Raw genomic sequence first — 18,998 nt, 5'->3', positions numbered from 1 at the left:
CCGCTTTAGTTTTAAAACTGTTTTAAAACCAGCAAACACATCCTTGCAGTGCCATGGACACCGGGAGCCGGAGCCCCAGCGGGAGGACGGCTGTCATGCAGCTGTATTTCATACGTGACGCGGAGATAAATGCCAGAAGTCACACGCTGCAAATGAGGAGAGATAATTGCCATTTTAATGTGATTTTATTTCCATCACTCCCTCTCTAACCCTGCTAATTCCTGACGTTATCCTTCACCCGCAGGACTAAGAGCTGCGCCCGTGTCTTGAACCGGGGGCCGGGCTGGGCGCTCTCCAGAGATCCCTTCCCGAAGCGCTCCGGAGGGGCGAAGGGTGGCTCTTACCGAGGGCTAGGCAAGGAGATTAAGTTTTATGAGCAGCACGCCAATGCGAAGCAATTAATGTACGCGACGGTGCCGCTCCTCGCCAGCCCGGAGAGCCCATTTACATCTCAATTTCCTCTCGGTATCAGCCGCTCGCCGTGCGGGCAGGGCTCTCACGCTTGCGGTTCCCGCGGAAGGCTGAGCGGTGGCCTCCGACTAGTTCTTCCGACAGGCTCCAGATCGCCTGTACAAAAAAACCGAAGCGCTTATGGAAAGCCGGCGCTCTGCCCCTCTCCTGCGCTTCCCCTTCCCTATCTCGGTGCTCGGAGCAGCGCCAGAGCGGCGGGGCGGGGGCGAGACCGTTCCCCCGGGGCCGGACCCCTCGCTCCGGCGGGGCTCCGTCGCGGCGGGGCAGGGACCAGCGCCGGCCACAACTTCAGCGCCTGCGGCTCTAGCCGGGGCCGGCCCGCGGCAAAGTTACCGAGACGCCTAGCTTAGATTTTTTTTTTTTTCTTTTGGCTCCTTCTTCTCTTCCCCCCGCGCTGTCCGCGAACTTTCGACATCGTCCTGCCCGGCACGGAGCCACCATCTCCTCAGCCGAGTCGCGCTCGGGGCAGCGGGGCGGGAAGGAGACCCGAGCGCTTCGCCCCCGCAGGCGGCGGCCGCCCCCGAGCTGCTGTCGGCGGCGGGGCCCGGCCGCCTCGCCCTCTAGCGGGGGAGAGCGGCGGCGCCGGCGGCTGGGCGTGACTTTCCCCGCTCCCTTCAGCCCGCCCGCCCGCCGGGGGGGACCGCGAGTCAGTCAGGGAGCCGAGCTGAGCCGGGACTAGCGGCGGCGCCGGCCGAGGAGGCTCCGCGATTAAGGGTGCCCCCCCGGGCACCGGGGGAGGCGAGCGGCGCCCGTACGGCCCCCGGGGCAGCGGCGCGGCCGGAGGAAGGCAGACGGGTGGGCGGCCGCCGGCCACTTCGCACCCTCTTCCCTGCCCGTAAGAGCGGAGAGAGGGCAAGGAGGGAAGAACAGCTCACGGGGCACCAAGTGCGGGAGTCCGGCTGCCCCCTCCTCGCCTGCCCCGCTGGACTGGAGGGGGGCGAGAGGGGCGCCTCCTACTTTGGCAAACACTTTGGCACTTTGCTGGATTCGGAGCAGGAAGGGCTGGAAATATGGGGAAAGTTGGAACTTGCCTGGTTACTTTGGCCGGACTTTTGCTGGCAGCGGGAGCGCAGACGTTCACAGGTAAGGAGTCGGCTCGCCGGGCTGCCAGCCCGGGGCCGAGCAGCCTTCCCGGGGGCCAGGCGGCGGACGGGCAGGGGGTAGCGCGGGCACTTTGGAGGCGGTGGGGGTTTGGTTTAGATTTTTTTGGGTTTTTTTCTGTATATTTTTCTTTTTTTTTTTTCTTCCTTTTTTCTTTTCCCATCCCCATCCCCCTGACGGGTCTGACACTACTGAACCGCTGCGTCGATGGGGTGGAAAAAGTGTCCCGAAGAGCAGCGGCGCCGAGGTGCCGCTCCGCTGGCGCCCCTGAGCCCCTGACATGGAAGGTCAAGAGGCTGGTGGGGCTCGGGCAGCCCTAGGGCAGGGCTGGAGGGACGGGCGGGACTCGGGCTCGCTCCGGCGTTTTTCCGCCGCTGACTTCCCGAAAGTTTCCCGCTGCCCCGGCACGGGAGGCGGAGGGGCGAGATGAGCCGGTCCCCGGCGCTCCGCCCGCCGCCGCGGCCGGCCACGGGCGAAGGAGGAGGGCTTGCGGTGCTGCCCGGCGGGGCCCCGCGGCTCTGCCCGCCCGCCGGTGCCTGGGCGCTGGCCCCCGCCGCTCCCCGCCCTCGGCGCTGCCCGGAGGTGCGGCTGTGAGACAGCGGGGGAAAGCCCCGGCCCCGGGCCCTCGGCAGCCCCCAGAGCGTCACCTGAGAGGGCAGGGCGGGAACTGCCCGCGTCCGATGGGTGCCGGCACTCACAGCCAAGAGCAGCCCCGCGAAGTGCCCCATCTGCGGCGCCGTTCCTCTGTTCCCCGGAGCCCCAGACCTGCAGATGGTTATTTCGGTCTCGAGTCGCCTGCCGGCACCCCTGTCTTATTCATATGTTGGAGAAACCCGTAATTTTAGACAGAAATTTGGATTGTGAAATAGTTCTTCCAGCAAAGAGTAACTTCAGAATTCTTTTTGGTGTGTTTTGTTCCTAACATGAAGTTAGTGCAGCTGAAAGCACGTTAAATTGAAGACATCTGGTCCTCAGTTCGTGCAAAGTGTGCTTTGATCTGGTGGGAAGCAATCCTTTTGACTCCTTGTTGCTCAGGCTGCAGAATAGTTTATATTTTGCACATTACGTGTTGCATCTATGGAGCACTGTAGATAAAGCAAGTTTTATGGCTGGGAGTTGGTGGTCTAGTATAGAACTTATTTAAAAAAAATTAAATTTCTGTTTTTATTTTTGATTCCACGGACGTCTTGTATACGTAGCTGCATTTCCCCTGGCTTCTTGGGAGCATTTTTACTGTAGATGAGACAGAATATCTCCGAGGAGAAAAACGTTGTGTTCCAAGGTGATATGGAACAATTATGAAATATTTCCCAAATTCCTGTTAAAAGGAGGGTATGCTCTGCAGCGAATTATGAAACTGGACTCAGTTATATTTGCTCTACAGCTCATTAATGTTGGCAGTCTAGTGTCCAGACTTCAATGGGAGCACTTGGTTTATTAAGATAAATCTGTAACTCACTGCTGACCTGTGTGAACTGTCTAACTTTTTGTTTAAAGTTAAGCTGGGGCGACTCTTCTTCTGGATATTCAAGTGCTCGTGCATGCGATGTGCTGATACTGTACTGGGATCAGCACTGAAGTGCTGTTCGTGTTGCTGAAGAACAATCCCACATTACTGTTTGATTTGTATCTGTTGTATTCATTTACCTGACATGCTGTGGAGAGAGCAGTGCTATAAACCGTGAACAGTTCACCAATGACTTGTGCGTACAGTTATTCCAAGGGTGCAATTCCACACCATCTGAAGAACTCAGTAACAGAGGTTTCTATTTACAGTGAGATGACAAGGGATGCAGAATCTGCCCAGTTTTCTCCCCATGTGTGTATATGTATATGTATGTTAAGTATTGAAGGTGAAGATTATTTGTGAAGATGCATGTACAGAATTTTTTCTTTTTAGTGTTGATTCTTGGCATTTGGAACAAAATTGATGAAATTTCCATTTTTGTGCTTTACCACATGAAGCTTGTGTCTGGGTATAATTTTTGCTTGGGGGAAAAATAATGCTCTTTCTTTTGTTAAAACCTTGATGGATCAGCGTCATAGAAATTAAATGGTGCTGAAAAATCCATCCTTGAGTTGGGTAGTTATCTTTTGTAATAGCTGTCCCTTATTGCAGAAGGGAGTTATGTGACTAACCTATGAAAAGTTTAAAAACAAACAAAGGAAAAAGAAACCAAGCCAACTCCACACATGTTCTAAGCAAAGAATAGCAGTGTGTGAATTAAGTGCCTGTGGCATTTATAGTTCCATTTTTATTTTGTACCCTTTTCTAAACTGGCTGATTTGTTTCACAAAGATTGGTTCTAATGTTGTCTTCAGCAATTGTCTTATTTGAGTTTCTCATTTAGAAAATAATCTTACTGAAAGATGAGATCTTGGCTTTTTAAGGCCTGGGAGCTTTCAAGTAATCTTTTGAAAGCAGCTTAACGGGTAATAACAATGAGATTTTCTCTGAGTCCTTAGCTAAAGATTTTAAAATTCTGTATTCATCAGTTCAAGAAGTAAATGATCTCAAGAATTTGAATTTAGGAGATGTTACTGAAAACACTGTCTTAAATGGACAGTACTACTTATCCTAAGTTTTTAAAAGTAGCTGGACTCTTTCTGCAAGATTAGTTTTGGGTTATTTTACTATTTTTTAGGGTTTTTTTTCTGAGAAACTATAGCACACCTAATTTAGCTGGTTTTGTTTATAATTTTAGCAAAATGTTATAAAGTCAGTCTCATGTGAAGACTGAATGTTAATATTATATAATACTAAAGTTCCTGAAAAGTGGTGTTCAGTCATAGAAAATGCCACTTGACTCCACCATCTTCCTTCATGCACCTGCTTGGTAGATTATTCAGGCTGGAGACAGCAATTCACTCCTGTAAGGGATTTAGCTCAAACATAGAGATATGGGAAGTTAAAAGAGACATTGTAAACATAAATATTTGGTCTCCATAAAATTAAGAGTCTGGATGGGATGAGTTCTGTCAAATACAAAAATGGGGAGCTGAAATTGAAAGCAAGGAAATGTGTAATAGAACTTGGAAACTGTTTTTATGAAGGCATTCCTATTCAGGTAGATGTAAATGTGCACACAGCCTGAATTCTGAGATTGGTGTTTCTTGGTTACAGCCTGACTCTTACAGAGGGAGGGCTATTATTAGTCTGTTATATTCTCTTTGCTGTGAAAAGCACCAAGGTTGTATATCAATGCTCTTTTTGTGGCACTGGTTTAAAAAGTTTTAGTTTTTCTCTGAGAAGGAAAGAGTCCTGTTGCAGTGAGAGGGATGGACAGACTGATTAAAAATATTTGTGGGAGTCCCTTTGTAATGAACCAGGACTAGTGGCAATTATGAAGAGAAGAAAAGGAGGAAAAGTGCTGTACAAAATTTTAAAATTATCTTTCCTAGTGAGTAGTAAAGGCTTTACATAAAGAATAGTGATTCTCAAGCTGTTTCATGGATTAAAAATACAAAACCTTGCATTCTGAATAGATGTTGTGCCTTAGACTCATCTGTTCATTTTTGGGTGTAGGCCCTTTAAAAAGAAGGATCACATTTTCCAGAAAAGTGATGGAAGGACAAAGTTTGACATGCTGAAGTTGAAACTTATTGTGATCACATTGATGTTTAGTGACTGCAGAGAAAAGAAAGAATATAGGTTAAGTCTTCATAGGCCCTGTCCTAGCTGAAATGAAGCTCCTGGCAATGCTTAGAAAATAAGTTTCTGATATAATTAGCTGTGTTTAAAGAGATTTCTCAGAGTATTCAGGATCTTTGTTTGAAAGTCTGTGTTAGCTATTCTGATCACTTCAGCAACAAAGAACTCCAAGTGTAGTTATATCTCACTTTAGCAAATTCTGCTTTTGTTTGCATTGTTTATTCCACCTGCTCTTCTTTCTCTCCACACATCCATCAAGTCTGTATTCCTGTATCTTCTAAGGGAAGTAACATATGCCAGTGAAGATGCAGCTTTATTAGTGGCTGATGAAGCTTGTCAGCTCAGCTACAAAACTATTCCAGCTACAGGTCACAGCATGGACTTGGCCTCACTAAACACTGAGAGCTGTGGGGGAAGATTCTCAAACCAAACTTCCGCTGTTCAGAGATTTTTGCTGCTGCTATTACAGCTGTTAGGTGAATAGGTGAATGGCTTGATTTCTGTTTTACATCTAAGATTATTCATATTTAAAATACTCCAGCAAATGAATGGAAGCATTTTGAAAAATCTGCTTCTAAATGTGATGTTGTTTTTTTAGGGTTTTTTTGGTTTTTTTTGTTTTTTTTTTTTAACTTCTTGCAGTTATAACAAATGAAGTAAGGTTTGTGTTCCCTTGTGAACTGGGATGTGCTTTAGAATGCTTCAGGTAAAAATGAGTCAGGGCTTTGGAAGTGGCACAGTTCATCAAAAAAGAAACCGTATGGTGGGTATGTTTGGTTTTTTAAAATTTATTTTATTTAGCTGTTCTGGTTTCAAAAGATAGTAATGAAACATCATCAGAAACTAAAAATAAATCTTTCAAAATACTGCAAGGATGTAATAACACTGGGTAAAAAAATGCTATGGTGTTCATTTGGTCTCATGATTTAGCAGTTGTCAGAATTCATGAGGAAAACAAATCACAGTGTCCTGAAACAATATAAGTACATATAGTATATGAAATAATATCTTCAGTGCTCACATAAATTGCTAGATTGGCAGCTAGAGAGACCTAATCCCCAGGCAAATCACAGAACATGTTAGGGTAGAGCGGGCAAGCTTCTGAACTCCACCTCACTAATGTCACTTGAGTCTGAGCTGGAGATGTGGGGATGGTTTATTTCTTGTGAGCGCTCACCCACACCCTGCCACGGTCACTGAAAATGTCAAGCAGGCGAGTTCCTGGTGGCCAGGCCAGTTCTGCACATTCCTGCTGAGACAACCCCTTGAGTGTGCATCATTGGATTCAGCTGGGGGGAAGATAATAAGTGTAGACTTGATGGAACAAAGTCCAGCGATGTTGCAGGGTCAGGATCTGTGAACTGATCCTGTATTTCATGTGTTGCAACTTTATGCTGAAGGAAAGGCTTTTTAAGAGGGATATCTCTAGTGTTTAAAGCTTGTTAGTATCACTGTCAAACTCTTATTTCTGTGCTATGTCACTAAATTCTGAAGATGTTTCCCCAGGAAATGACATGCAATTAGAAACCTTTCAGCTCACAATTATGACTCTTGTGGAAAGAAGTATTAGTTTTGAAAATTTTCCCAGGAACAAACTGTTAATGTGTGAATGCAGCTGAATTACCTGCTCCTTTTCTTTAAGAAAAATTGAGAATCTTCTCCTTATTTCATTTGATTTTGTCGGTAACTTCCAGTTATCTTATTTGTGATGTGTAATGTTATATGTTAACATATAACATGATTTTGAGACGCTGAAACCAATTTGGAACATATGGTCATGTATTTAGAAATAAATAAAAAAGTAGCAATAAATTTTCCTATGTCAGTCTGTTCACCCAAATGTATTCAGATACTTCTCTCTGAATCATTTTGTCATGTCTTCCAGAGTTTTGCCTGCTGTGATCTGCTGCTGATCACTAGGTGTAGCTGCATCTCTAAATCCATTTTTCTAAGCATAGGAAGAGAAAGGGCTGTAAGCTAGGCATTGTGAGAATGTAGGTGTATTTGGAGGTGGGGAGGTGTGAAAACAGATGATGGATTTTTGTGACCTAGAGAATTTTAATCCATTGGTGGCTTGTTTGCATCAGTTTGATTACAATACAAATGAACTTTTAATTACATGTAAAAAGACTGATTTTAGTATCAGTGTTAGTATTACACAGAAAGACAAATGAATGCTCTAATATGACAAAAATACATAATAAAATGCATGAAACTACAGAGAAATTGTCAGTACTTTCCTAGTGTTTTAAATGCAAGAAATATTGCTGCAGAGATCTGATAATCTTTAAGAATCAATCAAGATGGTTAAGATCTAACCTTAAGTTTTGAGGGAGTACATGTCTCCTCACTACTTATTAAGAACCTTTCTGATCCATTCAGAATAATTATCTGTGGAGATGATGTTGCTGTCAGTGGAATTCTGTTTTCTTGTGGCATAACAACCATTTGTGTTGGTTTTCAAGCCATGTGGCTTCCATTAATGCTATGAGGAGATACAGGGGGTAAGGTGCCACTATGCTTTAAAAATGAAAGAAAGACATATTTGTGCCCAGATTTCTGAGAGTAATAACAGTAAAAATTAAAGTGTATTTATGTCTCTGGTGCATACCCATGCTCAGTATCTGCAGAGAATAGGAAAGAAGTGTCTCAGCCAGAAGTATCTGACTCAACAGTGACCCTTTGCCACATTAGGAGCAATGGTAGGAGGAAAAAAAAGTAATAAACACAGTTGTTCAGACAAAACCATGGCAATATTAGCAGGAAGGAGTTCTGAAAAAAGGTTAGACTTTGTGTGTCCTGGGGGGGGAAAGGTGGGAAAGAAGGTATAGCATTTGCTGGAAGCATGGAATGTTACTAGAAGAGACAATGTAAAAAAAAATACTCTGAAGTCTAAAAGGCAGCTGAATTACTTGTTGAAAACAGGAGTGAATTTATAATTATTGATGTTTTCTTATTTTTATTGTCTTAGTTTTCAACACATTTGTTTTTAATAATGTGTATTCAAGGCTCAGATACGTCTTCTGACAGCTTTACGTAGCAATAGTTGATTATCTTTACACATATGATTAAATGTAATGATATTAATGAATCTTTAGTTTTTTTCTGTGAAATGGTGTAAACCCAACATTTCACTTATGACTGTTTGTTTTTCTCCTCCCCACCCCCAACGTGTAATCTACCCTAATTTTGAAAAATAATTTTTGGTTAGAGTGGGATTTTTTTGTGGGGTAGATTAGCTTTTTTATTGCTCCCCCCTGTTTTTTTTTGTCTTTTTAATCTTCTTCACTGTTAAGCTAATATAAATATCTCTTAAAGCATTTTTTTTTGTTAATCACTAGAAATGTGTTTTTGCTCTGGAATAACTAACAGCTAATTACCTCTTTTATCACTTCAGCTCTTCATTTTCTAGGAGAATGAAATAGAGCATCACATGCCTGTTTTAGAGCAGATTTTTTTTTTTTCCACCACACATATTTTTGAGGGATTTTTTGCTTGTTTGTTGTTTTGTTGCTTGGGTTTTTTGTTAAAGGCACAGTTATTTTTGGGAAGTTTTCAGAAAGCTCATGCTTTATTATCTTGAATCCTGCCACATCTTTTATCCTGAACTCTGAAATAAAATCTGGTTTAGACTATTTATAAATAATGTAGTGGATAGAATACTTTTGTCAGTGGACCTTTGTTTTAATTCTGTAGCACATAAATTTAGGCTCTTTAGGTGAAAGAACATTTTATTTGTGCTGATAAGATTCTAACATAAGATTGAGGAGGATATTACAGGAGTTTCTGTGTACTTTCAGGTGGATAAAGAGTGGATCAGTAACCTAATACTTAAGGTTTGCTTGATGGATTGTTACAGGTAAATTGAGTGGCTGTTCAAGTGTTTTTTTTTTTTTTTCTGGTGAATATACATTAGACTGAGTAAATAACTTCCACCCCTGATATGTGCAGTTACATACTTGTGTGAATGTCTGTAATCTGTGTGCTAGTTTGTATGCCCCTGTCTTAAAGTTGATGAGTTACTACCCATTAGCAGACCTTTACATTTTTCATGGTGTACTTGACACAGAGGTGGTGGCAGGGAGGGGTTGTATTTTTCTTTCCCTCTATGGCCAAATCCTTATTTTGGCAGCTGGTGCTTAGTCATGCTGCTATGACTGATGCAGGAGTTTGTGACCAAAAAATGGTCAGCTATATGCAAATCTTAAAGTTTTGGTTACTAAGTCTACCTAGATTTTGAGGGTAGAGTTTCTGAGCATTGTTTCTGACAAAAAGAGTGTTTCCAGGTTATATCTCAAGGAGAGGTGAAGGTTTCCAAAAGGGATTCACATTGTCCTCTACCTACATAGAAACTTCTGTTTTTCTCACTTCTGCTTTTTTTACCTTCATGGCTTTTTACTGTTCTAGCAAACAGTTCAGTTGAAAACAAACATGAAAGTCAATTGCCATAGCAGACATTACTGTTTCCTCTGCAGCTGCTTACTTTAGTACAGTTGCTCATTCTTCTTATGTGATTTAGATATACTTTGTTTGAAAAATTTCATTGTTGCTTCTTCCATCTTCCACCCTTCTCATTCATTGTGAGAAGTCCAATGTTTCCTAACAACTGTGCAGCCTGCTCAGAGTGTGCTCAAAGGTGTGGCAGAAACTTGAAAGAAAATATTTTTGTTTCAAGGTGTTTGGCACTGTTTGCACACCTGTTGGGATTATAAAGCATATTGTAATTGCTGTGATGTTTCTGTCAATCAATGTAATTCAGGAACAAGAGTGTTCTGATGATTAATTTGGAAGTTCATAGTTTTTCTATAGTGTAATACCTCTTTTACCTCAACTATTTTAAGATATGTCATAAAATCTTAACCAACCAAATCTTAACTATTTTTCCTCTGTGGAGCTTTCTGAGCCTGGAGACTTTCCTGGTTCTGTGTTGGGATGGCATTGCCTATCATGAGCCACACCCCTGGAGGACAGCATGAAGAAGACGTGTGTGTGTGTGTATATCTATATTTATACAAATTTTTTAAAGTTCCTGTTTTAATAGTTGCTTAGTGATCAGAGCTCCCACATAGGTGTGGGAGACTCTGTGCTCTGGCGTTTGACTGTGACATGGATGAGGATCTTCATAGACTAATTGGAATTTTTTTTTTCCCACATGGTTGAGAAATCTGCTGAATTTCCATTTACAAAACATTAAAAGAAAGGAAGGTGATAACTCAGAACCCCAAAACAATTTAGAGAAAATCTACAGCAGCTGCTTGTCACCACCTCTAGCTTCAGTTTTCCCTGGAAACTCAAAAACATGGTTAAATACTGTCATGTGTTTAGGAGATAGAGGCAGTTATGGACATTTCCAGGAACCATAATTCTCAGTGGTGTAGTTCTTGTGTTAATGCCTGAAAATAGCTATAGCCTTTTTCCTTTATGTTACCTTTTCTGAATTCTGCAGAGTAGATGAAGATTATTTTACAAAGCTCCGCATTCAACACTTTAATATAAGCACTTTACATAACACATCACTTAAGCTTTTTCTTTTTAACTTCTGCAGAGACAGCTTGATACTGAAGTAATTTCTCAGTTATGTAAGATAAATTGTTGTCCCAGTAGTAATTTTGAGGCACTGTGCAGCTGATGCCCTTTTTACTGTGTCTGAGAGATGTCATCTTGGCTCTGTCCTAGCTCCTAGCTCAGGGGAAAACCTTTGCAAGCAACTTTCTAAATGGGAAAGAAGGCTTTTGGGGTTAGGACTGGTGAGCATTGCAGACCTTGTGTTGGCAAACCAACAAAACCAAAAGACAGCTAAAGTTAACATCTCTTTAAAACCTTAAAGGGTGAAAATGTGAAATGGAAGCCTGTAGGTTCCCATTACGTTAGTACCTGCTGATTATGGCAACAGAAAAGCACATGGATTGAGGACCACATATAAAGTTCATGAGGTGTGTTTTATTTATTTTTACTTCAAGAATTGTTGTTAGAATTGCCTCCATAAATCTAGGCTAGTAAGGGTTTTTATGTGAATTGGCCTAGCGCTTTCATTTGTGGATTTGGAAAACGCTGGGCTTTGTTTTATTTATTTAGGAGTGTTTGAGACAAGCACACGCCCTTTAGAGCAGATATGCACTGAAATTGCATGGGGCCCAGGAGCCCAAGACAAGTTGAAATAATACTCTTGACAGGTAAAACCCCTGACTTCTGCAGCAGCCATGCATCACCAGCTGATATGGACAGGGTTTTTTAATGAGTCTTGCAGAGGCTTCACAGCTGGATCCTTACATGTACAGTTGCTCTTTGGGAAGTTTGTCCATGAGAATCTGGTACTTTTTTGCATCCTGAATTTTGGGCACTTAGATGTTACCCTTGTTTAAAACTTTCATGGCCACAGAAAGGTGTAAACATAAAAAGCCTTAAAGTGTTCTTGAAATTTTAGCCCAGTATATAGCATAAGGTTGTCCATGTAGGGAAATAGCCCCTTAAAAATAATTTTCCTCAGCTACTTCTGTTTTTAATCATAGACAAATATACTGCAGTGCCTGTGGGTTGACTCAGTGGCAGATCATTGCTGACTGTGAACTTGAGCCTTATTCACCTGTATCTTCCTCTGTCATGCAGTGGAATTGGAGTGTGGAAGAGCAGATATTAATTCTGACTTGGAGTAGGGGTGAAGCATATGTTCAGACTGAGAATTTCAGATAAAGACTGTCTGGGCTTTATCTAGATGAATGGCCAAGGTCAACTCAAGGGGAATTAGGGAACGTAAACAGTGCATGCATTTTCTGCTGCATTTGAAATTTTTCCTCAGATTCCTTAAGAGAAACAGATACTGCCTTTGGAGGTCTAAATTTTTATTTTGGAAGGTATCTGTAATGACTTAATAAATGGAAGTGGAAAGCAGCAGCTGTGGAGTAATTCTGGCATCAGTCAGAAACTACTTCAGAGGTTTTGGTTGTATGGATTGGGTTGCAGTTTACACTGCAACATGGAAACTTGCATTTTTAAAGTTACTGCTTGCCTGTCGTTTCTGTTGGCCCATTGCAAAAAATGGAACCAGTTTCTGATGTGTAGCCCTGACCCCAAGACAGCAATGCATGCTGTCCATATTTTTGAATTACATTTAATTTCAAAATGAACATAAACTTGTGGTTTCATGAATTGGTCCACAGTAAATCTCCTTCAGTCAGGCAGTATCTGACATCCCTGTTTGCTTCAAATCAGTGCACATAGTGCGTGGATCACAGCTTTTCAAACAACTGTTTGGGAACCACTCAGTGGCTGTGAGTGAGAAATCTCACGTTTCCAGAACTCAGTCTGTTGAAGTCTTCACAAACTGCAGTATGTCACACTAGATTTGTAGCAGTGAAAAATTAATTCTTGCTTGTATGCCAGGATTAAAAAATGTGTATTTCTAGACCTTTGGGAGGAGGACTTCAGAAAAAGGGATCTGTATGCTTGAAACTGACTTTGAGCAAATATGTGACATTAACAAACCGCCCAATTCCCATGATTTCAGTGCTTTGACTCTGCCCAGTAGTCTAGCAATAAAAGAAAGAATTGGCCAATTATAGTAATCTTCCAGAGCTGTGTACTGTGGAATTTTGTGCAGAGGAAGAGGGAGGGTTCTTACCTGCTCTCAGTTCTAAAATTGTGCTTTAACACAATGTATTTCACAGCAAATATAATACATATTTAACAAGGCTGTTAACCATCAGGCCACCTTTAAGAATACATTGCTTACCTGCCACCTCCTGAGCTCTCTCCACTGCCTTTTCTTTGTTCATGTCAGCTCCTCATCACTATGTTCCACAAATAGAATCATAGAATGGCTTGGGTTGGACGGGTCCATGAAGATCATGTAGTTCCAAAACTAATTTCATGGGCAGGGACATGTCCCACTAGACAAGGTTGCTCAAACCCTGTCCAACCTGGCCTTCAACACTGCCAGGTTGGGGCATCTGCAACTTCTCTGAGCAACCTGTTCCAGTGCCCCACCAGCCACACAGTAAAGAATTTTTTCCTACTATATCATCTAAATCTACTCTCAGTTGGAAGCCATTTATTTCCCCTTGTCCTGTCACTACACTTTCTGATGAAGTGTTCCTCTCTGGCATCCTTGTGGGCCCTATTCATATGCTGGAATGCTGCTGTGAGGTCTCTGTGTGGCTTCTCCTCAAATGACTTGTGCCATCCTCTGGGCAGCAGTGACTGGGCTGGGCAGAGAGCTGAGCCTGCAGGATGTGCAGCTCTGATGTGGATTTCCTGTGTTGCTGTGGGGCACTTTTGCCCTTCCAGTCTGGAGAAGTATGTGCGTGTTTTCAGAAGGCTGCAGAGCCTCTGGGTGGCTCTGGTGGAAGCTTGGGGATACAATTCCTGACTGCCTGAGTATCATTCATCACAAGTTAGAGGGTTTGCCTTTTTTATTTCTCCTTGAGACAGATAAGACCAAAACGGCCCCATGCATGTGCTAGCACACATGACAGCATGGCATGTGCTTATGAGTAAGTACTGGGAATGAGTGAGGTTTAAGTCTTGCTTTGCAGTGAGTGTGTTCACCCTGAACGCTTGATAGCAGCAGCAGGCAGTGCTGGTGGGGAATGAGATACAGCGGCCAGATCTAGATTGCAGACCAGATGGACGTTGTTCATAATATTATTTGGGTGTGAATGGTTTTTACTAGAGTGTGAAGTAAACTGATGAACTGATTTTGTTTGTTTGTTTTCAAGCCATAAAGAATTAGTAATACTGGCCCTAGTTATAAAAACACAAGCTTAAAACCTGAAGATGAATACAGTCAGTTTTGGGCATACTGTCAAAGTAATTAGAAAAAAACTCCTCTTATTGCAAGTAATTCAGATTTTAACACAAGTCAGCATGAACGCAGCAATATTGGCATTTTGTAGAAATGTAGTTACATGTATAGTTTTCTGGAAATTGGAACAGCACTTTTCAAACACAGCAGTTGAAATTTTAGTTGCTTATGATAAGTAGAGTGGTTTTTTAGCCTACGTTTGAAAACTCATCTGGATTATTTTTCTCTGTGAGCAATGTGCCATTAAGAAGCATGGTAGAGATACCAGCTCTTTTTAAAAATCTTTTGGGCACTGTTTGTGGGAGAAGATGACAAAGAATCTTTTATTACATATGTCTGCTTCCATTCTTAATAGATACAGAAAAAATATGGTTTGCAAAGATTTGGAAGACAGTTGCTTCTTTATTCGAATACTGTGGTTAAATACTGTACAATATAATTTCCATTCCTTGGGTTGACCTAGGTTTGTCTATGTTGAATTACCAAATTTTGGGCCTTGTTTCTATGTGCACTTCTAATGCATATGCAGTGTATTTCACGCTGCCGGTATCAATTTTTACTAGTTAAAATTATGCTTTAAGATGAGCTCAAAAGTTACCACTCTGTACTTATTGTGTAAATTATTATTGTGGTTCCTGCTGATGAAATTTCAATGTATGAGCAGGCTGCTGGCCATGCTCACATACATCATCCTGTACAATGCAATATATGTTCCCATTAGCAGAAGCTGAAGCGGTCTATTAAAGCATTCAAATTCTCACTCCCATATTGAGAGCAGCAGATTCCTTCTTAATCCTCATATAGCTGATGTCTCTGCTGGAGTGTTAATAGATAGTCTAATTTGTGAGCTAAATTACTAATTGTATTGTGAGCCTAAACCTTATTATAAGCCTTTTGTGTAGAATTAGATCACAGAGCTTTGGGAAGCTGAACGCTGGCTGGATTCTGTTTCCTCTCTTTAATGATGGGAGCAAGTTTTACTGGAGTCTTCAGCACTACATAGCTCTGAGACTGCAGCTGATTTCTTTTGCTGGCTTCTACAGTATCACCAGAATCATAAATTTGAAAAGCAGGGTGACTTTTAAGAATAGCTGAAGGTTTGCAACCAGCGGCTCAGTTATCTGAAAGCAGTAAGATTAGCTGAGGTGAGGTCATGATTGGGACTAGAAAAGGATTACTGTGATCTTGTGTACCCACACTGGGTGCAGGTCCACCTATGTGAGAATAGTTTAAACCATTCAAAAACTGTGCAATGGCTGCAGTTGTATCATAGGATAATGGATTTAGTAGAGGTGTGTTCCTGTAATAGTTCAGGTAGATGAACTCTTAAGTCACTTGAGTTATTTTTGTTTCTGAAGGTACTCACTACCCACCTAGAGATGGAAAATATATGCCTTATCAGACAGCTATGCCATAGATTTTATGAGCACTCCTCATCTGTTTCTGTTCAAATCCATCTATTTTCAGAGCTGGTTTGTGCTCCCCACTCTGACTTTGCTCTGGAGTCAGCCTGTTAATGCAGCCCAGTTGGGGATGGAGCTAATTGCCTCCAGCAATGAATTGGTAATAAACAAACAGAGTGGGACTTAGTGGATTTTGACATCACTTGCGATAAATTTTTATGTTGATGTGGAAGGTGACTGTGAACTAATGTGCCTTTGAAATAGGAATATTGCACTCAGAGCAATTAATTTTCTTTAAGAGAAAGTTTACAGCTACTCCTTACATTTTCCTGTGCACACACAAGATAGAGATGCAGTGGTATGGAGTTTTACTCTCTGCACTTAATGCACAACAGAACCCTAAGCTGTTGTGAGAAACTGGTCTGTTTCACACCTGAAATTCTCAGAGCTCTGGATGTACTTTATGCCTTTGATTTTTACTATTGTAAATTATTGCAATTTGACATGCACAGGTGATAAATTAAAATAATAGGCTGTATAGCTTGCATCACATCATCTTATATTTTTAAAGAGCTTTTTCTGTTTCTATTCTTGCATTACATTTAGTGTTTCTGCATCAAATTTAGTAATATACTTTTTAGAGCATAGTAATAAAAAAATTGATATCTGTCCTAAGAGAGAGAAAATCAGAGGCTTCAGCATTGGTCTGTTCCATGTACATTGGTTGTCTCAAATTATGTACTGTGTTTTTATTTTGGTATGGTGAGAAGAGCAGCCAAAAGTCAGTGCCAAAAGCTAATTGTCTTCAGGTGTGTTCTACAGAAGTCTGAATTTGTTAGGAGTTTCTGTGTAGCTCCAAAGTTTGGTTGTTTTTTTGGTTTTTTTTGAAGTAATTTGGTAGGTGAATAGTTTTTGAGGGAATTTTTGTATGTAAAAAAAAAATCTAGTGTTCACTTGATCTTAAACTCACTTAAACACAGTCTGTCTGGAGATGAAAACTCAAGGGCTCTACATTCTAAATTTCTGCTGAAGAGGGATAATCATGCTGAAACTCAAAATTGACCTTCTCTACCTTTTGGTAGCAAATGCAACTCGCACTGGCTTGGATTTGCAGATGAAATAGTTTTGGGATCTAGGAATAAGAAAACTTCAGAGGTTTTTACATGCTTAGTCAGAGGCATGGCTAGGAATGCGATGACTTCCAAATCAGGCTGCTGCTTCTGTAAAAGAGGTCACTGAGGCACACACTTCATTAGAAAGGCTGAACTAATGTTATAAACCCTAAAGGCCTAACGTGATGTCCTGGGAGGGACTAAGTAATGCTGTGCATGTGTTCAGAAAAGCAAGTTAATTCCTCCATCTCTAGACTCTGTGCTTAAAAAGTACTTTTATAAAGAGTGCCTTTCTACTCTGATTTTGTTAAATAGTCTTGGTGACTTTTATAGTCTGGTTCTGATTGATTCATTTGTGGGGTGTGTTTGGTTTTGTTTTTTTTCCCTTAGGATAACAAGTGGTACAGAACATCAGTAGCATATTCTTGTGGTGATTTTCTTCATGCTCTTTTTGTATAAAAGGCCAGGAGTTTGTTGGTAAAAGCATCAAAGTTGTATATATGTGCATTTTTGTTTGATCTAGTACACCACTTTCTCTTTTTTTGAATTTTTTTTTTTTTTTTTTTTTTGGCAGGGATTCTTGAGCACCTGTAATTAGTGATTTTGAGGGTGGGTTGCTATACAGCCGTGGCTGGCAGCTGCACTGCACCCATCCTTCCAAACAGCATCCAGCCCTACAGAGGCAGAGAGAAGCCATTTCAGTCATCTTTCACACTTCCTATGTTGGAGACGAATGCTAGAAGCAAAAGCTTAATCTTAGAAAGTAACTTTTTAAAAAATACAAATAAATAGAATAAAAAATACAAATAAAAAGAATCAGATGCTTGTCACCAGTTTTGTGGGGTTCTTTTTTCTTTCTTTTTTTCCCCCTGTAAATAAACTTTCGTGATTATGAGAGGGGATGGAAGGATAGTTGTGAGATAACTACCTGCTTTACAGTGCTAATTATGGTATATATTACATATTAATGGGGAATTTTCTGTTGCCACAGGCAGAATCTCCCAGTGGGAGGTACAGGAGAGAGCTGTCTCAGAAGCAGGGAGGGATGGAGAAGCCTGGCTCTACTCTGGTGTGTGGTGGCAGCTCAGGAGTTTGTATTGTTCACTGAGGCTGGGGGGGCTGCTCTGACAAACCTTGGAGCGTTGCATCCTTGCTGTGGAAGAAGCTGGTGCTGTACTGGCTCAGAGAGAACTAAGCTCTGAGCGAGGGAATTTGTTCCAGAAGTTTTCCAGGGATTACTACCACTGTCACTGCGTGAAATGTAGGGACAGTTTGTGCATGGACATGAAGCTTTATAAAAGCGTTGCAAACTAAGAGCCTTTCAAGGTACATTCAGTTGCAGTGCTTTTCTGCTTAGATTGCTTATGGTCTCCTATATTGTATTTATGCCATGGGAGTTTGAGAGCTGTGGCCTTGGTGTTTATTCTTAAAGGAGGGAACACTTATATATTAAAAAAAAAGGGAAGAAAAAAAGCATAACTGCATGGTTGTTATGTTAAATGAATTTTAAAGCCGGTGAGAAGAGGCATTCAGAGTTAAAAATGCTAGGGGGGAGAAATGAAAGCACATTGAAGCTCTTTCCCCTTGAGGGCTTTAGGCAGGATTGAGAAGAAGTGGTGCATACTGAAGCCTTGTTTATAGTCTTTCACTTACTGTTAATAAAACAGGGATGTTCTAAAAGGTTTCCATAATTAAAATGCAGTCCTTGAGTATAGTGCATTTTCAGAGTGGTCTAAAGCCCTGCTGCCTCTCAGACTGCTTAAATCACTATTTATAAAAAATTCTACAGTGGACTTAGTGTTTTGAAGTTGTTTTCGATCAGAATGATGTTAGAAATGTTGGGTATTGAATAAATGAAAATAGGATTTATGGGGAAGCTGATAGGCGTACAAATTGACTGGTTAGTAACTAATTACCAGTAAAGAGATTGTTTTTGCCTTCTTTCTTTTTTTTCTATAATTGGCTGAATATTAACAAATTAGGTTTATTTCTGGAAAACAGCAAGTTTTAATGGTCTGGCAGAACTTAATAAGAAAAAAGCTAAAGAATTAGCATAATAAATAATTATTGCTTCCAGGGTTTTTATTAAGATAATAAAATGTTAAAAAGCAAACCACTTGAGTAGAAAGTAATTGCACTGACAAGCACCACATAGCTAGCATTCACAATAAAGTAAACCTTCTCTCAATGTCAACCTGATTTGCTATCCACATAAATGCTTCCTCACATTATGGAAATGTGCTTTTTCTATCAACAGAAAAGAATAAAACTCCTGGCATCTAATTAATCTTCTCTGACATTTGATTTCATACTCAGGTTAAAACATGAGGCAGGTGGGTCTGTTTTTGCCCCCCCCCCTGTGCATGACCACAGGCAAATCTCTCCATTAATGTCAAGCTGCATCTATGTGTCCGTGCCTCTGCCACATGTCAGTCATTAATGCATTAGCATCCCTTGCA

General features: G+C 41.4%; 1 protein-coding gene across 7 annotated transcripts in view; it reads left to right on the top strand.

The window, feature by feature from the left end:
• The first annotated feature begins 495 nt into the window (after window positions 1-495).
• The window catches only part of PTPRM (protein tyrosine phosphatase receptor type M), a 438,108-nt gene continuing 419,605 nt past the window's right edge, over window positions 496-18,998 (top strand). For 2 of the 7 annotated variants that reach the window (XM_071417357.1, XM_071417352.1), the window contains exon 1: window positions 498-1,554. In XM_071417357.1, the coding sequence (XP_071273458.1) occupies window positions 1,482-1,554 (73 nt within the window). In that variant the 5' untranslated portion in view covers window positions 498-1,481. Of the gene's footprint in view, window positions 1,555-18,998 lie in introns of all 7 variants that reach the window. The other 5 variants (XM_071417385.1, XM_071417376.1, XM_071417369.1 and 2 more) reach the window with 4 other exon arrangements.

This window comes from Agelaius tricolor, unplaced genomic scaffold, assembly GCF_023055355.1.
Source record: "Agelaius tricolor isolate 1412-34295 unplaced genomic scaffold, bAgeTri1.0.p SCAF_2, whole genome shotgun sequence".
Classification (NCBI taxonomy): domain Eukaryota; kingdom Metazoa; phylum Chordata; class Aves; order Passeriformes; family Icteridae; genus Agelaius; species Agelaius tricolor.
This window is presented reverse-complemented; position numbering and strand designations above follow the sequence as displayed.